Source organism: Halyomorpha halys, unplaced genomic scaffold, assembly GCF_000696795.3.
Source record: "Halyomorpha halys isolate HHAL.00 unplaced genomic scaffold, Hhal_1.1 Scaffold1610.1, whole genome shotgun sequence".
NCBI lineage: Eukaryota > Metazoa > Arthropoda > Insecta > Hemiptera > Pentatomidae > Halyomorpha > Halyomorpha halys.
Genome location: NW_027108688.1, coordinates 116877 through 138248, shown reverse-complemented (window position 1 = coordinate 138248; position 21372 = coordinate 116877). Strand labels below are relative to the sequence as shown.

The following is a 21372-nucleotide window of genomic DNA, read 5'->3' as shown; positions in this document are numbered from 1 at the left end:
AAAAAAAAATAACCACAATAAAACAATAAAGTTTTTTTTATTAAAAAGAGAAACTTCATTCTTTAAGATTATGACGATGAATTGACTAAAATAACTTAGTTATGCAAGTGAATTTATCATATGAATTATAATATAATTAATTATTTATTAATTAACAATTTTAAAACTTTTTGTTTTATTTTCAACTTAAAAAAAAATAACAAACAGAAATGAATTCAGGAGGAGGCACTATCGAATACTGACCTCCAACTAAAGATCTCCTTAGATGTAATTTTCTTTATTCTTATTTATTTGGCACATTAGATCGTTCTCATAAATACAAAGATAAAAACAAAACAAAATAACTTCTAGTACTTAAGATATTCCATGAATTTGATTTTCCAAAAACTATAACAAAATACTGCATATTCCTTATGAGAATTAGAGCTCCTTAAGTTTAGAGGTAACATTATTTTAAAATATATTTTTTTTAATTTCGACTACCTGACCATAAACTTTTAAATCTCAAGAGGATCGTTTTTTTTTTCTAATAAAGTAATAGTACTCATTGTGGAAATATAGATATCCTGAATATAGATTCATACTAAGTGTTTCTTCACTCTTCAATAAATATTAAGCAGAGTATATAATTATTTTATTTTTCAAATCTTAAATGCTACCAGTAAAAAAAAATCGAATGATACTTTTTAGGAAAATATTGCTTCCCCAGATGGAACAAGTTGATGAAAGTAATTTATGTATTATTTTCCGCCATTTCATCTTGGCGACTTGAACACCCCGTCGGTTCCGGAAAAGTCACCCTTCGTCTTCAAGAAAACAAGGGGATGATTGAGACTACTTTATTATTTTCTAACCGACCCAAAAATGCAAATACCTGATAATGAGACGTCAGTCATTGGGTTGCCGTGGGTATATAACTCTCAACGACGGTGCCTGGGTCATCAGAAGCCTCCAAGATGTTCTACTGCTTCCTTCTGCTCCTGGGGCTAGCTCTGACGACCGAAGCATCCTTCTACATGTGCACTCCTTGCAGGTGAGTATATTATTTATTGTATTATTATATCATATTATTTTTTTTATAGTTAATTTGTTTTTTTTTCTCATTATTTAATTCAAGAGTCAAAATTAAACTAATAAAATACCAGTAAGTAAACTATTAAAATAGAATAGTAGTAAGTTTTTCTACTATTTTATTTAAATTCGATACTTGTATAAACAAAAATTAAATAAATAATAATTCGTCAGAACCTAGAATTTGTTGAAAACTAATTCTCTAAAAATATGAAGGAACAATAATCATTAATAATTTTTCTTATAAAGAATTATTCCTAATTTAATGAATGGAATAAAATACCAAATATAACAAAAATGATTTTTAAATAATTTATTTTATTTATTTATTGAGGAATTGAGAACAGCTGTGAATTTGTTATTCAAAAAGAACTCATTAATGAACTATTCCTATTTTTGGGTTTAGTAAATGATGCTTTATTTTTATAAGGGATAAATATTTATTAATTTAAAAAATCGATAGTACATATTTAATGTACTATAAAATTAAACAGACCAAATTTAGTACTATTATTTTTTTATTTTTTTTATTTTGCTAAGTATGCAATTTTATATATTATAATAGCTGCCAGTAATAATTTATCAACATACTGCGAAATAAATAATGAGAATAATAATACGATTCTTAACTCAGAGGCGTTAAGAGATATTTGATATCTCATAAACAAAACGACTCTGCGGTGGCCCCAATCCCCTCTCTCATAATATGGTCCATGTATATACTCATATTTAATATATATATTTTTTTTAACTTTTCATTTATCGAATTACTATTCATAATTAAAATAATTATGAATTTAAATGTCCTTATTCCCTTTATTTATTTATTTTTTTAAGTCTTAGAGATATTTGTAACATTTCAACTACTTAAGTTCCAATAGAATAACAACAAGAGATTAAACTAAGTCGTTGTTTATGTTATACAAATTAATACTTAAAATGTTTGCAACTTTAGTGCTATAATTTATTTATTTAACGAGTTTGTAAATAGAGGGGTTTCAATTATATTTAGATTATTATATGAACAAATCGATCCATACTATATGATATAACATGTTCAAGATAAATAATTTTTTATTTGTTTAACATTAAAAAAAAATAAGTTGGAGTTATAAATTATTTCTATTATTATAAATAGATTAAGAAAAACGGAACTATCAACCTTTAAACTATAGCTAGCATACAACTTAAAGTTATTTGTGTTTGTTAACATTGTAAACATTCTGTAAAAAAATTGTAAAATTCGTTGCATACAACTTATAGCTATTGTTAATTATGGAATTTTTTTTTATATCGTACTGTCGAGACTGATTAGTTAATAACCAAACTTCCCCCCCCCCCTTTAAATATTCTAAAACACTCTTTCATAACAATATTTTTTGAACAACCATTATTATCACATTAAATTAAATCAATTAAAATCACTGATTTTTTTTTTAATATAACGTTGATGTTCTGTTAAAAAGGGTAAAATTAACAAATTAATCTTTATTTGACTGTGCTTCTGTGAAAAGAAAAGAAGATGAGTAGAACTAAAAGTAAAGTAATCGTATATTTATTATTTCTTTTTTATCCTTTTTTTTTTTTTTTTTTTATACAGATCGAACTTTGTCTACACTCACACCATTTGTTCATTAATTAGTTAAACTAAAACAAAGGACACCGTTCGTTGGGTGCTACTGACTTGAGTACAACCATTGTTCGAAAAATAATTCTGAAATGAGGTCTGATTACTTTTAATTATTAGATACGATTCCGAATTTATCACCTCTCTATAATAGATCATACTTAGACAACAAGGAATTCAAGAACCTACTTAAGTAAAATGATTTCTTAAGATCATTTTACATTCAAATATTAACACGAATGGTACGAACTCGGGAAACACCTCTTTCTGCTAGACATGCTGAATTATTCATATTACAATTTTTAAGTACTATATTGCTTGCGTTGAGTACTTCACTTTTAATGCCAGGAATGGCCCAGAGTAAACATTTTAGCAGCAAAAACATTCTTAATTTTTCTAAATGTCTAGGGAAAAAAGTTCTGTATGTAAATGTATTCAGAACTTAATTAAAAGCTAACAAAAAATATTTGAATAGATTTTTTATCCTGTGATATATGAACAGCATGTGGGATATTTCAAAATATGTTTCAGAAAAAAAATATTTTCGATAAATTAAAAAATCAAAAAAAATAGAATAAGCAACAAAGGGAGAAATTTTCATGAATTCCGGGATTTTTAAATATGTGTGGCAGCCCTGAAGCCCTGAATGCGACTTTGTCTCCCCTTTCACTCTTATTCCTGTCAGCTGAAACACAAGTCGGCTGAAAATGAAAAATAATTGGTCGTATGTTTATGTGTAATTACCACTGCTTTCGCTTCATATAGCTTTTTTTGTTAAAAAAAAAAAAATGATGACTCGTTACTATTTGATTAATCAAGGAAAGGACTTCTAAAAATTTAAATAATTGGACAGTAATTAGACATTAATTTTTTTTTAAATTGATTTTTTCAATATCTTAGTTGTTTACGGTTTTTTTTTTTTTTTATTCTAGGTCCTTCAAATTATTTTTTTTTTTAAATTTACTAATTAATATTTACAACTGTATTAAATATATACAACAAGTAAATGTGATGTGAGTTATATTACAATGTCATAATACAGACATGTGGAGAATCTATTCATCGATAGAACACCGATAATTCAAATTTTAATAATAATTTGAATATTAATTTGCGTTCAAGTTTTGCTTAATAGTGGTTTTATCAAAGAGCTAACTTTACATGATTCAGAATTTTTATATGTTTGGAAATGAATTCCTTATTGAAAATATGAACTTCAAAAATAGCTCTTTAATTGAAAAATCACCCTTATTATATGATTGGAGGAGTTCGTTCAACAATAAATAAAAAATATTTATGTGCGCTTATTGTTTTTAGTTCCGATTTCAATAATCAACCTTTTTATTCCACCAAAAAAAATAATAGTTCGTCATTAAATTTTGAGGTTTTATATTTAAAGATACGTAGAAAAAAATAAAAATAATTATCTCTGCCTACCATCTGTGGTTTTTCTCTAAATCTACCAAACCGATCTTTTTGAGATTTGGCACTTAGTTTAAAGTTACTTGATGATAATTATAGTAAATCGTTTTTACTTTGGACTTTGATCCCTTTAGTTGTTAGGATAGTTGTCTAAATAAATGGACACACCAGTTAATTTTTTTACTTGTTATTTACTCATAAAATAGCATAATTAATTCTAATAATAAACTTGTTTGTAATATTTCGCAGCGTTATTCATTTTTAAATACATAATTTTAAGTTTATGTATAATAAATAATGCAAACTCGCATTATTAAAACCATTCTGAATCTGTAGTTCTAGTCTTGCTAAAAACAAAAATCTTTTAATCAGTAAATCCATTAAAAACATGCTGTCTGGCAAATCCTTCCACATTCTTGCCAGTGATATTGTGTTGGTTGATCGCTATAATTAAACCTAACAAGTTGCCTAACTACAAGGTCATCAAATGATGGGTCATTAATCACGATCACTATTATGTCATCCCGTGTGATAAAGATAGATCCCTGGACCCTATTTGAATTATTTGTTATTTTAAAGGAAAGTCACGTGTAATATTATCGTATGAGTCAATTTCCGTATCCGTAATTGTGTAATGAGTATGCGGGAATATGATAATTTATTGCTAATTAGTCAGAAATCGTACATTAGTTATTACCAATTGGGTGAAAAGTTTTACAGTGCAGATATATGCAACTCTGTACTTAACAAATACTACAACTTTGCAAGACGTAGTATAGAAGTATTTATTTTTTTCTGGAAGATCGAATCTGTATGCTAAATAATAGGAAGATGGCTAGGGTGTAACAAAAATAATATAAATAGTAATTAAACTACTTATTCATAAAAAAAATTTTCTGTTGAGGTTAATGACTTCCAATTTAATGAAATTTTTTATTAAAATTATCACCACATGGTACAACGTTACCCAACTACCCAGTAATAATACGTAGTAAGAAATATAGAGTGATGCCTGTGCTAAGGAGTAGTGAAGATGCACAAATTGTAACATGATTTCCTAGAAGAAATTATGAGGTTTAAGGTGCATGAATATGGGACAGTGGTCCCGAAACGTTGTACCATGTGGTGATAATTTTAATAAAAAATTTCATTAAATTGGAAGTCATTAACCTCAAAAGAAAATTTTGTTATGAATTGACTCACCAAACATCCAATAGAGATAATCCAGATTAAACTACTTATTATTATTAAAAAAACATGGTAGTACAATTTCATTTAGTTTCTGAAAGTTGTCCTATTTTGTTCATTATTATTGTCTAATATGTTTTTGTAATTTTTGTTTATCTTTACTTTTCATTGTATATCTTATTTTTATTTACTTTGTTAATTTTTATATACAATTTAGCGTATTTTAAATCACATTTATCCACAACTTAATTTACTTTTATTTCATGTTATTTATTCTCTTACCGCAATTGGAGAAGAAAACCCTTCAACGCAAAGATTTTCTCTAGCTTTTGAATCACTGCCTGAACTTACAAACATATACTTGGTTTCACATTCATTGACTAAACCAAGCACTTTCCGCCTTCAACTAGTATAGACCTAATACATCTCCATTAGATTTTAGCTTGTCAATCACACTATGTAGTACAAGGTTAAATAGTGTAGCAGATAGCGCATCTCCTTGCCTCCAGCCGTGACTGGAAAACCGCGACTAAGGGTTCCATTAATATACACTTTATCATTACTGCCATCCGTGGATATTTGTACCAAGCGCATTAGCTTATTTGGAATGTTGAAATCTCCTAGAGCACGTATCGTGTTATTTCTATTCACACAATATAAAAAACAGGGCGGTAATTATATATTAAAAAAATTATAGTTTATAAAAAAAAAAGTAAAATAAATATGTAGTTGAAATCATTTTTACAAAATTCACAAAATAAAATTATATCAAGGAAACAAAAAAAAAATAAATAAAAAGAAATAAACCTAAAAGATATAATCTACGGCACTACTTTCTCTTACCAAACTACTTACGTCCCCAAGTTTTTTGTAATCTGGACAGATTTTGATGAATGTCTTTATTTTAATTTCGGGTCTTTAATAATATAACTAAATGAGGATTAAATCATTAAATTTGATATTTAATATTTTTAACATTAATTTGTGCAATCATTTATTTTTGGTTTTGTTACAAAAAAAATATATAAAAACCTAAGGTTCATAAGACCACAGTAGGCAAAAAATATGAACAAATTTTTTTCTGTCCCTATCAAAGTTTCTCAAATTGGGAATAGGAATTATTAATTTTTTTTCTGCCAAGAATACAACTATTTAACAAAAGATATTAAAGCAGTTATACCATCGGGAAAGATCTTGCGATCTTGGCATTTCTCGTAGTAATCGGATTTAACTATTTATCATTTTTTCTGCTTTAGTTACTCATTGTATACCATTACTAACAATTATTTTATTATTACAGTTATTTTTTTAAAATAAACAAAATTAAAGGTATATTAAAGGAATATATATATATTTTTAATGCTGTATTGTTCGCCAATTTCAATGAGGAAACCATCTATCTGATATGTATTGAAAACTGCTAATTTCTTATTGAGAAGGGCTTCTTTGGATTAACAATTGTGTAAAAATAAAATAGTCAAAATGCTATTGTAAGTAATTATTATTGTAATAATGTAATGAAATGAAATAATGAGTTGGAAATAGAGAACTGTATTTTTTCAATTCTTCCACCCCTAAAATTTGGCATGGTTTTTGGGATCATACGGTTCTTTACATCTTTCTTAAATTGAGTTAAAGGGTTGGAAAATGGTATAGGAATTGATTTGCGCTTGAAGAAGCACCTTTTGGTAGTTCAGCTTTTTTCTTCCAATTCCTATTCCCCATTTTCCACTTTTTTTTTTTTTAAGGTCTTGCATTTCTCTACAATCCTTAGAAAAGATTTTACAAAGAATAAAAGAATTTATATGTTTTCCAAACACTCCCGCTCAAGCTTGTTGCCAATTCCAATTCATTTTTTTATAGATCTTTTCTTAAACTATTCGTATCTTATTTTCAAAACCGTGATAAAGACCTACAAAGAAGGTCGAAACAATGACATACTTAATGTAGTTATTATATTACATTTGGCTTATGTTTTAACTCATCAACTGGAACCAAATTGTTTTTATTTCATTCAGTGGAAGATAGAATCGAACTTATAGAGGTTACATAATTTGTTGAAATACTGTTTACTATTTGCTGTCAAGCAAATAACAACCCTGACCTTATTGCAGTAGATTCTTTGTTTATTTTTTTTTTCAAATTTTAAATTAATTAAAAGACAAATTTATTCATTTATCGTAGTACCCATTAAGTAACGAGGAACAGCGTCACAGGCGTACACATGGTGGGGGTCTGCGTGTATATAAACCTCGTCTGGCGGATCTTAGCGTAGAGGATGACAGCTGACGGGTCTGTTTTTGTTTAGTGACTTATTTAAAACAAAAAATATTTTTATGAAAAATGTTAACCGTCCTCCCGAACTTAAGGGGTCCACTGCCATTAAGACTGTTATTGAAGTTTGGAGCTCAACACTCAAAAACATAACAATACCTCTCAAGGGCTGGGAAACCCTGGGCGGGGCGACATGAGGCCTCACTTCCCGATTGGTGGATCCCCACGTGTACGTACAGCCATTGGGCAAGAAGGACGTCCAGAGCCCGGCAGTTGACTATGTACGAGGAAGGGGAGGTTATCTTGAGCGGGCCTCAGTCGCTGCTCGGTAGTCGGGAAGTGAACTGTCAGATCTCGACTCCTTGACGCCGGGCAGCATCCGTCATGTGTCCACAAGCCTTCGTCGTCCTCCTCTTCGTTGCCGCAGTCACTCTAGCGGCTGAACAAGCCCTTCGCTTTCCTTGCAGGTGATTCTTCAACTACCCAAATTAGTAGAAATAATACGGTTCAATAAACACAACAACGTCATATGTGAGAAAGTTGGTAGTCACAACATGACACTCTTAAGAAATAAAAAAAAAATTCATTTTAGTCAAAATATTTTTCAACCAAAAATAAAGATCAATTTACATCTTTAAGCGATTTTATCTTCGCAAATTAATCTCAATCTTTCAATTAATGAATTAATGAAGCTTTTCTGACGTTGTTGTATTTAATGAGCTACTTTCATATAGACATTTTTTTTTTAATTATTTATTTAATGTAATTTACAACTATACAAAATGTATAGACATTACTATGAATAAATATTTAATTATTAAATTTAACGTATCAATATAGAGTATTTTTTCATAAATTATTATTATTATTACCATTTTAAACTAAATTATTAGTGATAGGAATAAAAAAATTCCAGCAGTTTATCGTTTTATCACATTTTATTATATATTCATATTTGTTTTTAGACTGACACAACCAAAAATTTTAAGAAGAAGTTATTTAAATTTCTTTTAAAAAAGAAGTTTAAATAAATTAATAGTTGATCATTTATAATATTTTTTCATATAAAAAAAAGAGAGGCTTAATTTAACATATCAAAAATGGTTTTTTTTGTTTGTTATTTTTTGGCATAAGATTTTATTAAAGTCCTGTGCAGGCCTAGAGTAGGAATATGAAAATTCACTTTGTGGTGCTGTTAAATATTGACTTATCTATGTAGCAATTGAACTCACGACGATCTGAATGCACTCAGAGATTCTTCATCTTACGTATTTTGATTTTAATTTTTATATGCAATAAACAATCAGTTCTCCATTTTGTTTTAGCTGTATATGCCATTGTGTCAAACCATTAATGAGGGCCTTCATTAGTACTAAAATTGAAACAAAAAGACAAAAGACAAGTGTACATGTTTGAGAAAAATAGAAATTTTAACAAATTAGAGGATTAAAAAAAGTGATATAGTTACAATACGTAATTAAAGTTAAAAGATTAAAAATATTAAACTTTAAAAAAAAGTAATCATATTTTATGAATAGCTACACTATTTTTATGAATTGTAAATATCGGTACACTAACAATTTAAAAATTCAAAATTTAACAGGAAATGCTTCTAATAAATATTTTCTTAGATATTGATTTTATATACAATTTCATTACAATGTTATGTACAATGAAATTTTTAGTGAACTAATTTTCACATGATTGGTCTTTGACTTACTTAGAACACATTCATTCATTTTATTTTACAATTGTAATTTACTCTAATATTTCGTGTCTACAGTATGATAATTAAGTAAAAAATATTAATCATGTCTTTACTTAGTTGTTAAATTAATAACCTAATCAGTAATTTTATTTATTTGCAAATTATAGTGAAATGTAATTGCAATTACACACAGATATTAATATTGTTTAAAAAAAAAACTTCATATTTTCAAATTATTCTCACTACTCTATTCTGTTTTCATCATGATAGAATTTTTTAACCAGTTTAAACAAATTTTTTTTTTGTAATTCCTAGAAAAAATAATAATAATAACTAATACAACTTTTTTTCCTGGAATCTTTCTATTATTGTATGGAGATTGGACCTGTGAACATTAAAAAATGGATAATGATGTTAAAAATTAAAAACAATGGAGTATATTTTCATTATTCATAGGAATATTTATTTAAAATTTCAATAATCATTTTTATTAAAAAAAATAATAACAAATATGTTCTAACATTAACTCAGTTCTAATTTTATAAGAGTGAAAACAGCGTTACTATAAATAAATAAAAAATAATGATAACCCCCTACTGTCTATATCCAATTTAAAATATCAGATGTGATATTAATCTGACCCAGAAGAAGTAATATTCGCGTTGTTATTACTTTTTTTCCTCATGGAAAATTCTTATGATTATTAAATGGAATAAGGGACCATCTTTTTTTTTTTTTTCTTAAAAAAGAACTAGCAAGATATCTAAATTTTATCAAAGAAAGTTATTTGCATTCCTGCTGAAACGAGGAGTGTTTTCACTCCAATAAATACAACCGCAAGAAGCAAGCGCCCTCTTTGCGAAACGTCTTAAAAACAGCTTTGATATTACAGAGCTCTTCTAAGAACAGTAAGGAAGATTTGCATTCTGAAATTATAATATCTATCTTATGGTAACAATGATAATAAAGAAGATAAATTAACTTTAAGGTTAGAACTAGAATAAACTATTTGTCTTCAATATACATCAATTATATTAGGCTTGAGATCCTTATATAGACTCGTTTAAATGTTAATTTGGAAATACAGTTATATAAAAATGGGCCTATGGTGATGTTAAGTATTTGAACGACAGGATTCCAATATGACCACGAGTTTCGATCACTCGATGGCTCCTCTGCATCAGGTTTTTGTTACAGTATCAAAAATTGGGTTGCCACAAACACACCATACATAGGACTAGTAACGCACAATTTTTTTTTTATTCCTATTAATATAAATAGTCACAGCATATTTTTTTTTTTAACTGTCACATTATAAATTTTTTGGCATTATGTACTAAAGTTATACATCATTTATTTTTTCCTTATCATTATTTATTATTTCTTCCCCATCTCATTTAATTTATTTTTTTCTAGCTTTTTATCATTCTTTAAATGTGTTTATTTTTTTCATTATTTCAATTCTAAACATTTTCTCTCTTTTTTCCATCACATATAAAAGTAATTAATAAAATTTTAAGTTAAAAATAAAAAAAAATTAAATAAAGTCCCAAATACTGAAAAAAATATACATACACAAATAAATAAGTATACTAAGCTAAAAGTAATAAATATAAAATTAATAATTATAAAATGATAACAAATATAATACAAAGACTAGATAAATATAAGAAATAATAAACATATAAATAATATAAAATTAATAAATATATGCATTAAAAAAATTTATAAATTTAAAGTAATATAGGTGTATAAAATAATGTAGATACATAATGTGCAATATAAGCATGCTCTCCGAGACATCCCCATCATTCTAAACTACCATGCAAGTAATGGTAGATGTTTTCTAGGGAGTCCAGAATTACCCCTTCTGCCATATTCGTCACGTCCTTGATATCATTTATACTTTAATTTTCTCTTAAACCTTACTTACAGAGGTCACATTTTCCAAAATTGTTTTAGAAAAGGGGTAATTTCAGTAAATACTCCTCAGACGTTCGATTCGTTGAGTAAATCAAGTCAAAATTATCGGTAATTGTTTTTTTTATTTTATCCCCTCTACACAATGTGGCTCTGGCACTCTACAAATTTTGCAGACTTGGCGCCTTGTAATTTTTTTTTTCATACAACTAGAACTAATAAATACCTTAAAATCCTGGATATATTTTCTGTATTCATTGGTTGTTATCTTGTTCTGTTCTTAGCCCTGATGAAGTCTAGAAATTCTTGCCGAAACGTTGGCACGATTAAATAAGTTATTTCAACTTGTGTTATATTTTGACTGCACCCTACAACCATCTTCCCCTCGTATTACATATATTTTTATTATAGCTCTAAAATTTTAAATGCAGTAAGAAACACATACATTTTCACGGATCCCTGGCAAAACGTTCGTAGAGGCTTGGGCGGTCCCGCGACCACAATTGTAAACCAGACGTTATTATCAATATGTATGAAACAATTTATAATGATAAAAAAATTTGTCTATGCTTTATAGTATGGGTATTCATGATGTTGTGCTAAATGTAAAATGTTTTCCACGTTAAATGTTATAAGTATAGGATTGTGAGCAGCCCTATTTAAAGTCATGTTTAAGTTAAATGTATAAGAGCTCCTAGTGGGTTTTTTGAGCAAATTAAATTGTTTTATAACCTTTCCTTGCTAAACTTATTTTATATAGTATTAGTTAAAACATCCAAAACAATGCAATACAATAAAAACACAAACTACGAGCAAGTAACCTAACACAACGAACAAAACGGTAACGGACTCAGCTGGTCTGTTGCTTGACTTCATTCTCCATTTAAGACTCTCAACCAGTACGTTATATTGTTTTAACATGGCAAAAGAAGGAAATGTTTCTCCATTTAACATAAGTTTTTCCATTTAACACGCTTAAATATGTTAAACTGAAGATCATGAATACCCTAGTATAAGGTTTATAGTAATAATAAAAAAAAATGTTTTTTTCCAACTCATAAGATCAAAATTTTTGGAGTCCATAATCTCTATGTAAATTCATAATTTAAACCACTCTATGTGTATATAAGTAATCCTTCTACAACTATTAGTTGGTTAGTGAATAAATGAAGAAGGAATTTACCTTCTCTATAGTATGCTCCATTAGACGATAGAAATCGAGTTAACAAAAACACGTGAGCAACGGCCTGAGTAATATTTTAGAAGTGTCCACACAGCTTTGAGCACTTAACAAGACGAACTGTGAGAGAATACCATTTAACATTCAAAGCGAGAATACCATCTAACACATAGTTAACGTGTTTTTGATTACCAGATTTCTCTTATCTCATGGAACGAACTATCAATAGTTTTAGTAAAATTCGTTAAATATTTCTGGGATCAACCACACGCTTCTTAGAGACACTCAGAAAATATTATGATGATATCAGATATTTTATAAATAAGTAAACATAATTCTGCCTTAGATTAAGCAAATCATATTTTAAGTTGAGCTCGGGTATAGGTAGAAGAACCAGTCCGACAGTTGGACCTAGTGGGAAAGTTTTCGCTCCGTATCAAGGATAGTCTGTTCCAGGAGTTAGGAGAAATCAAGTAAACAGAAAGTCCATGTGATAGGTGTTTTGAGGGTTTGCCTATACACTTACTATCCTAGACACTATCTGAGCAAATTATTGCAAATCCGCAGTTCACGTGTACTTGTTTTAGACGGATTCACTTGTCTCGTAGAACGGATTGTAGATGACCTAGGTGGGAATCAAACCCGTAACGTGCGGTATCGTGCATCTCGTGGAAGCAACTATCCATACGATAATTTTGTTACTATATTTACATACCAATCTTGTTTTCATATCTTAAAATAGTTTTGCTACTTTATAATGTTTTTTAGCGAATTACATTCCGTTTAGAAATCATTTTTAGTTTTACCTATTGATAAGATACGATTGATATTTATCTTAAAATATAGTGATGTTCCTATAAGACATAACTTAGTATTACGAATTATATTTTTATTAAAGTACATTTCGATGATTAGTTTATTTTTATATAAATGGGGTCATTGATACCTATTTCTTTTTTATATGATTCCCAATGTTTGTGCTTGCCTTGCTATTTGTGAAGCGATAAAGGTTGTTTGCTGAGGCTCCTACCACTTGACCAGTGCACACAAATAGACTGACCTTTAAATTTAGGATAGCAATTTATCTTAAATAGGTAAACGAATCTATTACGCAACATTTACCATGAGTCAGGGATCCACTGGATATCAGTCAATTGGCTACCAAATGGTATTTTAATAGACCTAATTTCGAGATCAAACATGGCACTCATTCCACGTGGGGAATTTTATCTAAAAAATGTCTTCCAAGTGACAAAAACATCAATAGATTTAATTAAAATAATTATACGAACCGGAATTATCTATTATTATGTAACTTTTGAGTGTCTGGCCTAAAATGTTACTATCCTTGGAATGATAGATATGGAGTGGAATTTATATCCTTTGCATTTTTCGGATTTCTAAAAATTAATCATATAAGGAGAAGAGGAAGGTTCAACTAGCAAAAATAGATTTCGAGATAATATGGAAATGTAGTTTATCTATTAAATTTCCAAGCTTCTTGAACGTAGAAAATAGTTTCTTGATTTTCATAATAGAATTTTCTCTATCACATTCTGATCAAATATATATTTTTTACTTCATCACTGAAGTAAGTCTACTGCACGTATGACCTCCGGGCAGGAAAGGCGGTTTAAAGTAGAAATGGAAATGATCGAATGTATCAACACAGTAATGATACAAGAAACAAGGAGAAGGGTTTCATAAAAACAGTACTAGTGCAACATGCAACCAAAAACCAGCACTTATTCGATTTTGAAAATACAATAATTTTACATAAAGAAAATAATACATTCAAAACGAAAAATACTTGAGTCTATTTATATATCAGCGAACATTAATTATAAAGTGAATTTTAAAACAGACACAAGAAATCTGAACCAATTCTACGCAGAGATTTTAAGCAAAATAATTTATGAAAAATATGGGTAAAAATTTATGTTAATATTTATAATTAATTTTAACCAAAATACAGTTGAAATAAATAAAGTATGTGCCTAATCTGAGTGTGATAGCAATAGATCAAAGCATACTAGTGTTAAATTGATTTGTAATTAAATGTGTTAATATTAATACAAGAGTGACCAAATAGATAATTATTCATAAGCTAAGGATAGCTTATTAATAAATTAATATGATTTTCTATTGATTTTCTTTTATTTAAGTAAAATTATGAAAAAGTATGGGTAAAAATTTATGTTAATATTCATAGTCAACTTTGATGTTAATTTTATTAGTAAAAGAAATAAGAATTTTAACCAAAACACAGTTGACCATCAGGTCATGACAGGTCAACCATGTTATGCTTGACCTGAGTGTAGGGAAGGTTATATATTGTTAGGATAGCAAGGTGTAATAGTGTTAACTTGATTTTAATTAAAAGTTTTAAATATTAATACAAGAGTGACAAAATAGATAATTAGACATAAAATAAGGACAGCTTATTAATAAATTAATATGACTCTCTACTGTTATTTCTTATTGTATTATAGGATAATTTTGACAGAAATTGGTGATCTAGGCAGATTAGTCTGCCAAAAGTTTTTAAATCATTGATGTGAGTGTTACCATTTATTTTTATGTTCTACATTCGTTCTAAAGGACCCTAGAAGCTGTATACGAAATTTTTTTTATATATATAATTTTAACAATTTATCATATTTCATCTCTTCTTAGGCCTTTATAAATTTTAAGGCTCATTATATATCACTGATTTTGTTACTATTTTTAATATTTTTTTCGTATGTTGTACATCGAAAAATGTTCGACAAGTGCCTCGGCGTTTGTTCCAAAGCACTCTAGATGCCATAGAAAAAATATTTATTTAATTAAAAATATTTATTTTAACAATTTATTATATTTCATTTTTTCCTAGGCCTTTATTGATTTCAAGGCTATTATATATCAATTGATTTATTTTCTTTTGGAGAATAAGAAAGAATATTTCTAATACAATTAAATGAGTTTAAATGTTTAAATATTAAATATTTCGGAAACAAAAAGGCACTTTAGAACAAAGTTTTTTTTTGGAAAAATCAAATCCGTTTGTTTGTTCATTAAAACTCTTAATTCAATTTTCATAGGAATAAAAAAATAGGTTACTTCAATTTTCGAAGAAAAATCGAAATTTGCAGAAAAATGAGAATTTATGAGTGGTACGAAATACGAAATTCGCGTTACAATGTGACAGGTAATATTAAAAACTCTTCGGGTAATCTAGGCCAGAAATTTTTTTTTATTTTTATTTTTTTTTTTTAGTGAAAACCAAGTAAAAAATTCGTTTCTATCGTCCCAAAGAACCCAGTATTAGTCCTCGGATAAAATTTTATCTGGCCGATTATGACAAATAATGTTTTACAGGTATAATTTTTAAAGAAATTTCGAACGACTGACTTATTTACAAGTAGGCTAGTTTAATTGTGGTTTTATTGCTCTGGAAAGATATAATTAAGTGTTGTAAATGACAATAAAAACGAATCTGATTTACTTTTTCGTAGAACTGGTGACGTCTATTAGATCCGACGATATTTCGGAGTTACAAAATTCGATTCTTTTAACCGATCCCCAACAATTCACTCCTTGTAAATCAAAGCAAGGAATATATAAGGATATTTTGAATAAATGAGGTGAAACTACAATGAAACATGTAATTTCCGATTTTTTTATTTTTTTAATTAATGTTGCATACTATATTCCTACGAGGCAAAGATTTTTTCCGGTAACTTAAATCGGTATGTTTAAAAACCACACGAGCAAACCAGACTTACTAAATATACAATGGCAATCGAGTCTCAGATTATGACTCAAGATTGAGAGGAAGCTGAAAACGATTCTTGGAAGTGCAGTAACTAACTGTCTGGCACTAAAGGATCTGAATGACTCACGTAGTTCATTGGAATTCATGGCCCAGAGCAATACATCAGCTCATTTAGTGGCTTATCGTTCGACAAATTACACTTCCGAAGCTATGTGCTCCTGAAAGGGTTCACGTTAGTTGTCGAATGCTACAGAAACATTTACTTCGGCAGTGTTTCTTGGTAAGAGTAATTATTTGCACATTCGGGAATAGAAACAGGAATTTACGGTGAGAAGGATTACGAATTTTAACCTATTTTTTTATTGCGATTCTATGACTATATATATATTCCTCTGGAACTAATAGTTGTGTATACTTCTGTCTAGCACAGTGGATACCAAACTGAGTAACGCGGCACCCTGCGGTTACCCAAGTACATGCCTTTTTCTCAAAATTTTCCAAAAAAAAAAAAAATTAAAAAAGCAAATATACCGTTTATTCCTGCATTTACTTTGCTCTGTTCTCATTTTATTGTGCTTTATTTTTCTACAATCGCTCTAAGGATAATTATGACGAAATTTTAATATTTTGATAGTTCGACTGAGGTGCCGCATAATTTTTTTTAGCTCGATTAGGGTACCGATAATTTTTTTTAATCCAAAATAGTCTGATGAAAAAACGTTTAAGAGGAAAATCCAACTTATAAATTTCCATACACATTTTGTTCCATATCCATATTTTATTCTACGAAAACTCGTTATCTAAATGTTAATCTTGCTTATTTCCTAACCATTTTCTGTTTTATATTTAGTTCGTGATTTTATTGTAAATTTAGTACGGATGTAAATGACAGAAACGTTTAATAAGCTACGATTGGTTATCACAATTCTGAGAAGCTCGTGAGTTCGTAGGTTAAAACCGTGGCTCAGACGGGTTTAAAATTAATTCTTTATCACCTATCTTACACTAGAATACATTATTAAAAATGTGATGTATGACGAAAAAGGTTTAGCTTTAGGTGGTAAAATACCGGTCCTTGGGTATACTCATGATTTGGTATTATTGTGTGAGGACAAGGAAACTATAAAATTTAATACAAATACCTTAATAAACTCTAGTAAGGGACTAGTTCACGAAATAAATTCGGATATAACAAAATATGTGGTTAGCAGTAGAAACGGTGCTGAAACATTTTGGTAATATAGATATAGGAAATATATTTGAACAGGTTCATAAACAGATATATTTAGGTTCTACAGTAACTATAGAAAACGAAATTGATGAGGAAATTAAAGCGAATATAAAAGCAGAAAATGCTTGTTATTTTTAAATTTCAAAATTGCCTAACTCGCATCTTCTGTTCAGAAAATTAAAAGTTAGAAGACAAAGCTATTATTCTTCCAACTGTTCTTTATGGATGCGAAACGTGGCCTCTTACATTAAGGTCAGAACAATGGCTTAAGTTTTTTGAAAATAAATTACTACGTAAAATATACGAACCTGAAAAATGATGAACAGGAGAATTTAGAAGACTACACAACGCTGAATTGAGAGAACACTGTCCAGTAAATACACTCGTAATTCCGGGAGGCGAATAAAGTGCGCGTGTAAAGTTTTGGGCCTAGATAACAAACGGATCCCTAGAATATTAATAAACCGTGAACCAATGGGTTAACGTTTGAGGGCTTAACCGAAACGTAGATGAGATGATGGCGTTAAGACTGACTTAGAAGATTTGGGTGTGGAGTGACATCACTGTACATATGTTTTAAGAGAACGATTGATGGTATCGGCATCGAACCTTCAGGTTCGCTAAGCCTTTATTATTACTACTATATAATAATAACGTACTTTTTAAATATTGCTCTATTAAACTATCTTAAATCTCCTATTCCGGTTTTAAGCAAATATTTCTAAAGTGATATAGCGCCGTCACTTCCTGTGGGCCTAGTGGGTCCAGCCGGGAAGGAATGCCCTTTTTTCGTGTTTTAAGCTCGTCTTGTGAGATTATGACAAGTTGTACATCGACCAACTTGCTACAAGTGTCTGTTTCAAAAAAAGGGATAAGTAAGGCTACCAAGGTTGGCGGGTTTCGAGACTGGAGGGTAAAAAAAATACGCTGTTTTTTTTTTTAATTTCAGGCACTTTTTAAATATTGCTAGATTATATCGAATTATTCCTCTAGTTATTACTAACTGCATTACGATCATTGACATATTTAGTCTTGACAATTCATTTCAATCAATTTCACGCAATGTTTACTTTTCACCCGAGCGAGGACAAATTATAATCAATAATAAATATAATAATAAAAAAGATTAAGTGGAATAAAAAATGGGAAAATAGAGCTGGTGATAGGGTTATCGTTGTTATTGTTTAGAGGCCGAAGATATTTCTGGATCTGTTTCAATGCCTGGAAATAGAACATCATTATGGCTTATCTTGGGTATAATTGGAAACTAAGTAGTGATAGCCCCAGAGTGGAACACCAGCGCTTCCGGAAACAATTCATAAATTCCTTATCAGTTGTGTAGATACTGGCTGGAGCATTTGGGCAGCTCCAGATACTGTTCAATTCCAGCTTCGCGTGGTGTAGATTCACTATTAATTACTGATTTCTGAGATAAGCTATCAATAAAGCTCATAAAAACTATCAATTGAGCATCATGCTCTTGGTAAATAATAAGATTTATAATGATATAAACATCAGTAATCCAGGAATGGCTTAATAAAACTGATTTAATTATAAGATAGGCAGCTATACAGGTCCAATAATGCTGGGTGGATTATCCCAAACGAGATTAAATCAATATCTAAAGATTTATGCTACTAGTAATAAAAATAAAAAAAATCGATTTATCGTTTTCGCAAAAGTTCAGTTAATGATAAATTTTCGACCTTGGAAAAGGTGAAGTAGTTATAATGTTTACTTTCACTTACCTTTATATGGAATATAGATCGTGAAAATTTCGAATTCTTATTTTTGTTGCTAATATGCGTTTTGAGCTTCATATAACCTTGTCTGTGTATTTGGTCAGCCAAGGTCAAAAACTAAAGCTCGTACGAAGCTTATACCATATAATTAGGACATGTCTGTACCTCCGATGTTACAGCAACTTTTAGGTAAAAATCGAACAACCGAAAGTGCCTCTTTATAGAATAATATTTTCACATTTTTTGATTTTCTCAAATACTATTGCCAACATTTTGATTATAATCGGTGAATCAATGTCCAATCAAGTGCATATTAATACGAGATTGGTCTTATTGACCAATTATGTCGTATTTAAAAAAAATTAAAAATAATTAGAGCGAATATTTTCATTTTTTTGATTTTTTAAATATATTTTTTTTGGATTGGAAAGTTTTCATAAATGAAAAAATAGTAATTTTTTTTGTTAAACTCAAGATTTTTTGATAAAGTTGTCTTTCTTTTCGAATAATTATCACTTACTTCTTACTGTTTGGGTACAATACTCAAATCTAGATGTAATTGCTCTGGGCAAATCTTGAACATCTGCATGCAGCTTCAGATGTGGGTCAATAGTGACAATGGGTTAATATATGCAGTGTAGATACTCAGCCGCGTGCCGGCAATACTAAGCCTGGAATCTAACCGCGAATTACTCAAATGAGGTCTTGCTTTGATCGACCAATGGGACCCAAGATGCGCCTCACGGATCTCGTCTTCTGATTAATTGGTATGGGGCTATAAACCAATTAGACTATTAATGGTATATGAACATAGTTATATAGGACTGTATTGACTCCTACATTTCTGAATTCCTGGTACACGCGGGAAATTAGACACTTCAACTGCTTCCAGCCCAATATCACCTAGGGCGAAGAAGACCGGGTTATAGGCTCACCAGGCAGAGCAGGCACAAAATAGAGATAAAGAGGGATGTGAGTGGAGAGAGAACAATAAAGTTGGGAATATGAATTTCCATGAGTTTACAAAAAAATTAAATTGTTAAATTCCCAGATTTTTGATAATAGGCACCATTAAACACCATCAAACTACTGTATTGTCCATCGGTAAGGGTAAAGTAGGATAAATTTATAAAAACAGTTTCCTCAAATTAAATAAATTTAAATTAACTTTAATTAAATTATGAAAGAAGAAGAAGAAGTTATGTTAAAATCTTCTTAGTTTAACACAAACGTTAGATTTCTGTTCACTTTTTATTGCAGCCATCAAAGGTACTAATTATTGATCATTATATCCAGTTATTAATACCACAATTTAACAAAAATGTCTTCTGTAGAACTTCAAAAATTGGACTTGTAATATCACGTCGATTACATTTTTCAAAACATTTTGCCTGGAGCTGTTGCATTGAACTGCATTGTTGTAACCAACAACAGGAAGCTCGACAAAGTACACACAGTGTGACTCCCCTTTGAAATGAATATAGGGAAAAAGCCATGTACAGAGAATAAAGCGTTTTGTCCCTATGTGTGGTGGACTCGATTTGAGATGCAGGAAAAACCTCGGCCCCAACACATGAATTAAAAAAAAAAAAATATATCGAAAGCCTACTCGAATTCATTCTTTAGAACAAAGGGGAAAAAAAGTAAGCAGTCCACTCATGCTAGATTTTTTTTTTTCGGTAAATTTAATTTTTTTTAACTGTTTTAAAGACAGGAAGTCCTGTTTCAACTAATATTAACTAGTATGTGAGTTATCTTGGTCTGTAAATGAAGAATTCGACTTACCCATGACATAATAGCAGAACTAAAAATAGGAAAAAGATAATTTTACTCTCTGAAAAAAAAAAAAAAACAACAGGCAACAGTAATCGAACCCATGCCCATTCGTTAGTCGTGAATAAAGATGGATTAAATTTGTTACCACCTTTGTGTTTAAATTAATCCTTGATTGTGTTATTCGAAATTTATCTTGGAGAATAAAATACAATTACCCCCGCTACCCAAAAACGATTTTTTGTTGAGCTAATATTGTCCCAGTATTTATTATTTTTATTATACCTTTTATTATACCTTTTATACCTTACCTTATTTTATTAAATCATTCCTTCGATTTCGATAAAACTTCTATACTCGCTACTGTTCATAACCATGACAAAAGGCTCATCTCTGTCTCTATATCCAATTAGAGCCTTCTTCCGTCAACTTAAAAACCGATAAGAACAACTTATCATTAACATATTCACAAATAGTTA

The 21372-nt window shown here is 29.3% G+C and overlaps 1 protein-coding gene across 2 annotated transcripts in view; it reads left to right on the top strand.

The window, feature by feature from the left end:
* Positions 1-956: 956 nt before the first annotated feature.
* LOC106690198 (neuroparsin-A) overlaps positions 957-21372 on the top strand; it is a 30394-nt gene continuing 9978 nt past the window's right edge. Inside the window, exon 1 of one of the 2 annotated variants that reach the window (XM_014435547.3) lies at positions 957-1033. In XM_014435547.3, coding sequence (XP_014291033.2) covers positions 957-1033 — 77 coding nt within the window. Of the gene's footprint in view, positions 1034-7630; positions 8050-21372 lie in introns of those variants that run through there. The other variant, XM_014435546.3, reaches the window with a different exon arrangement.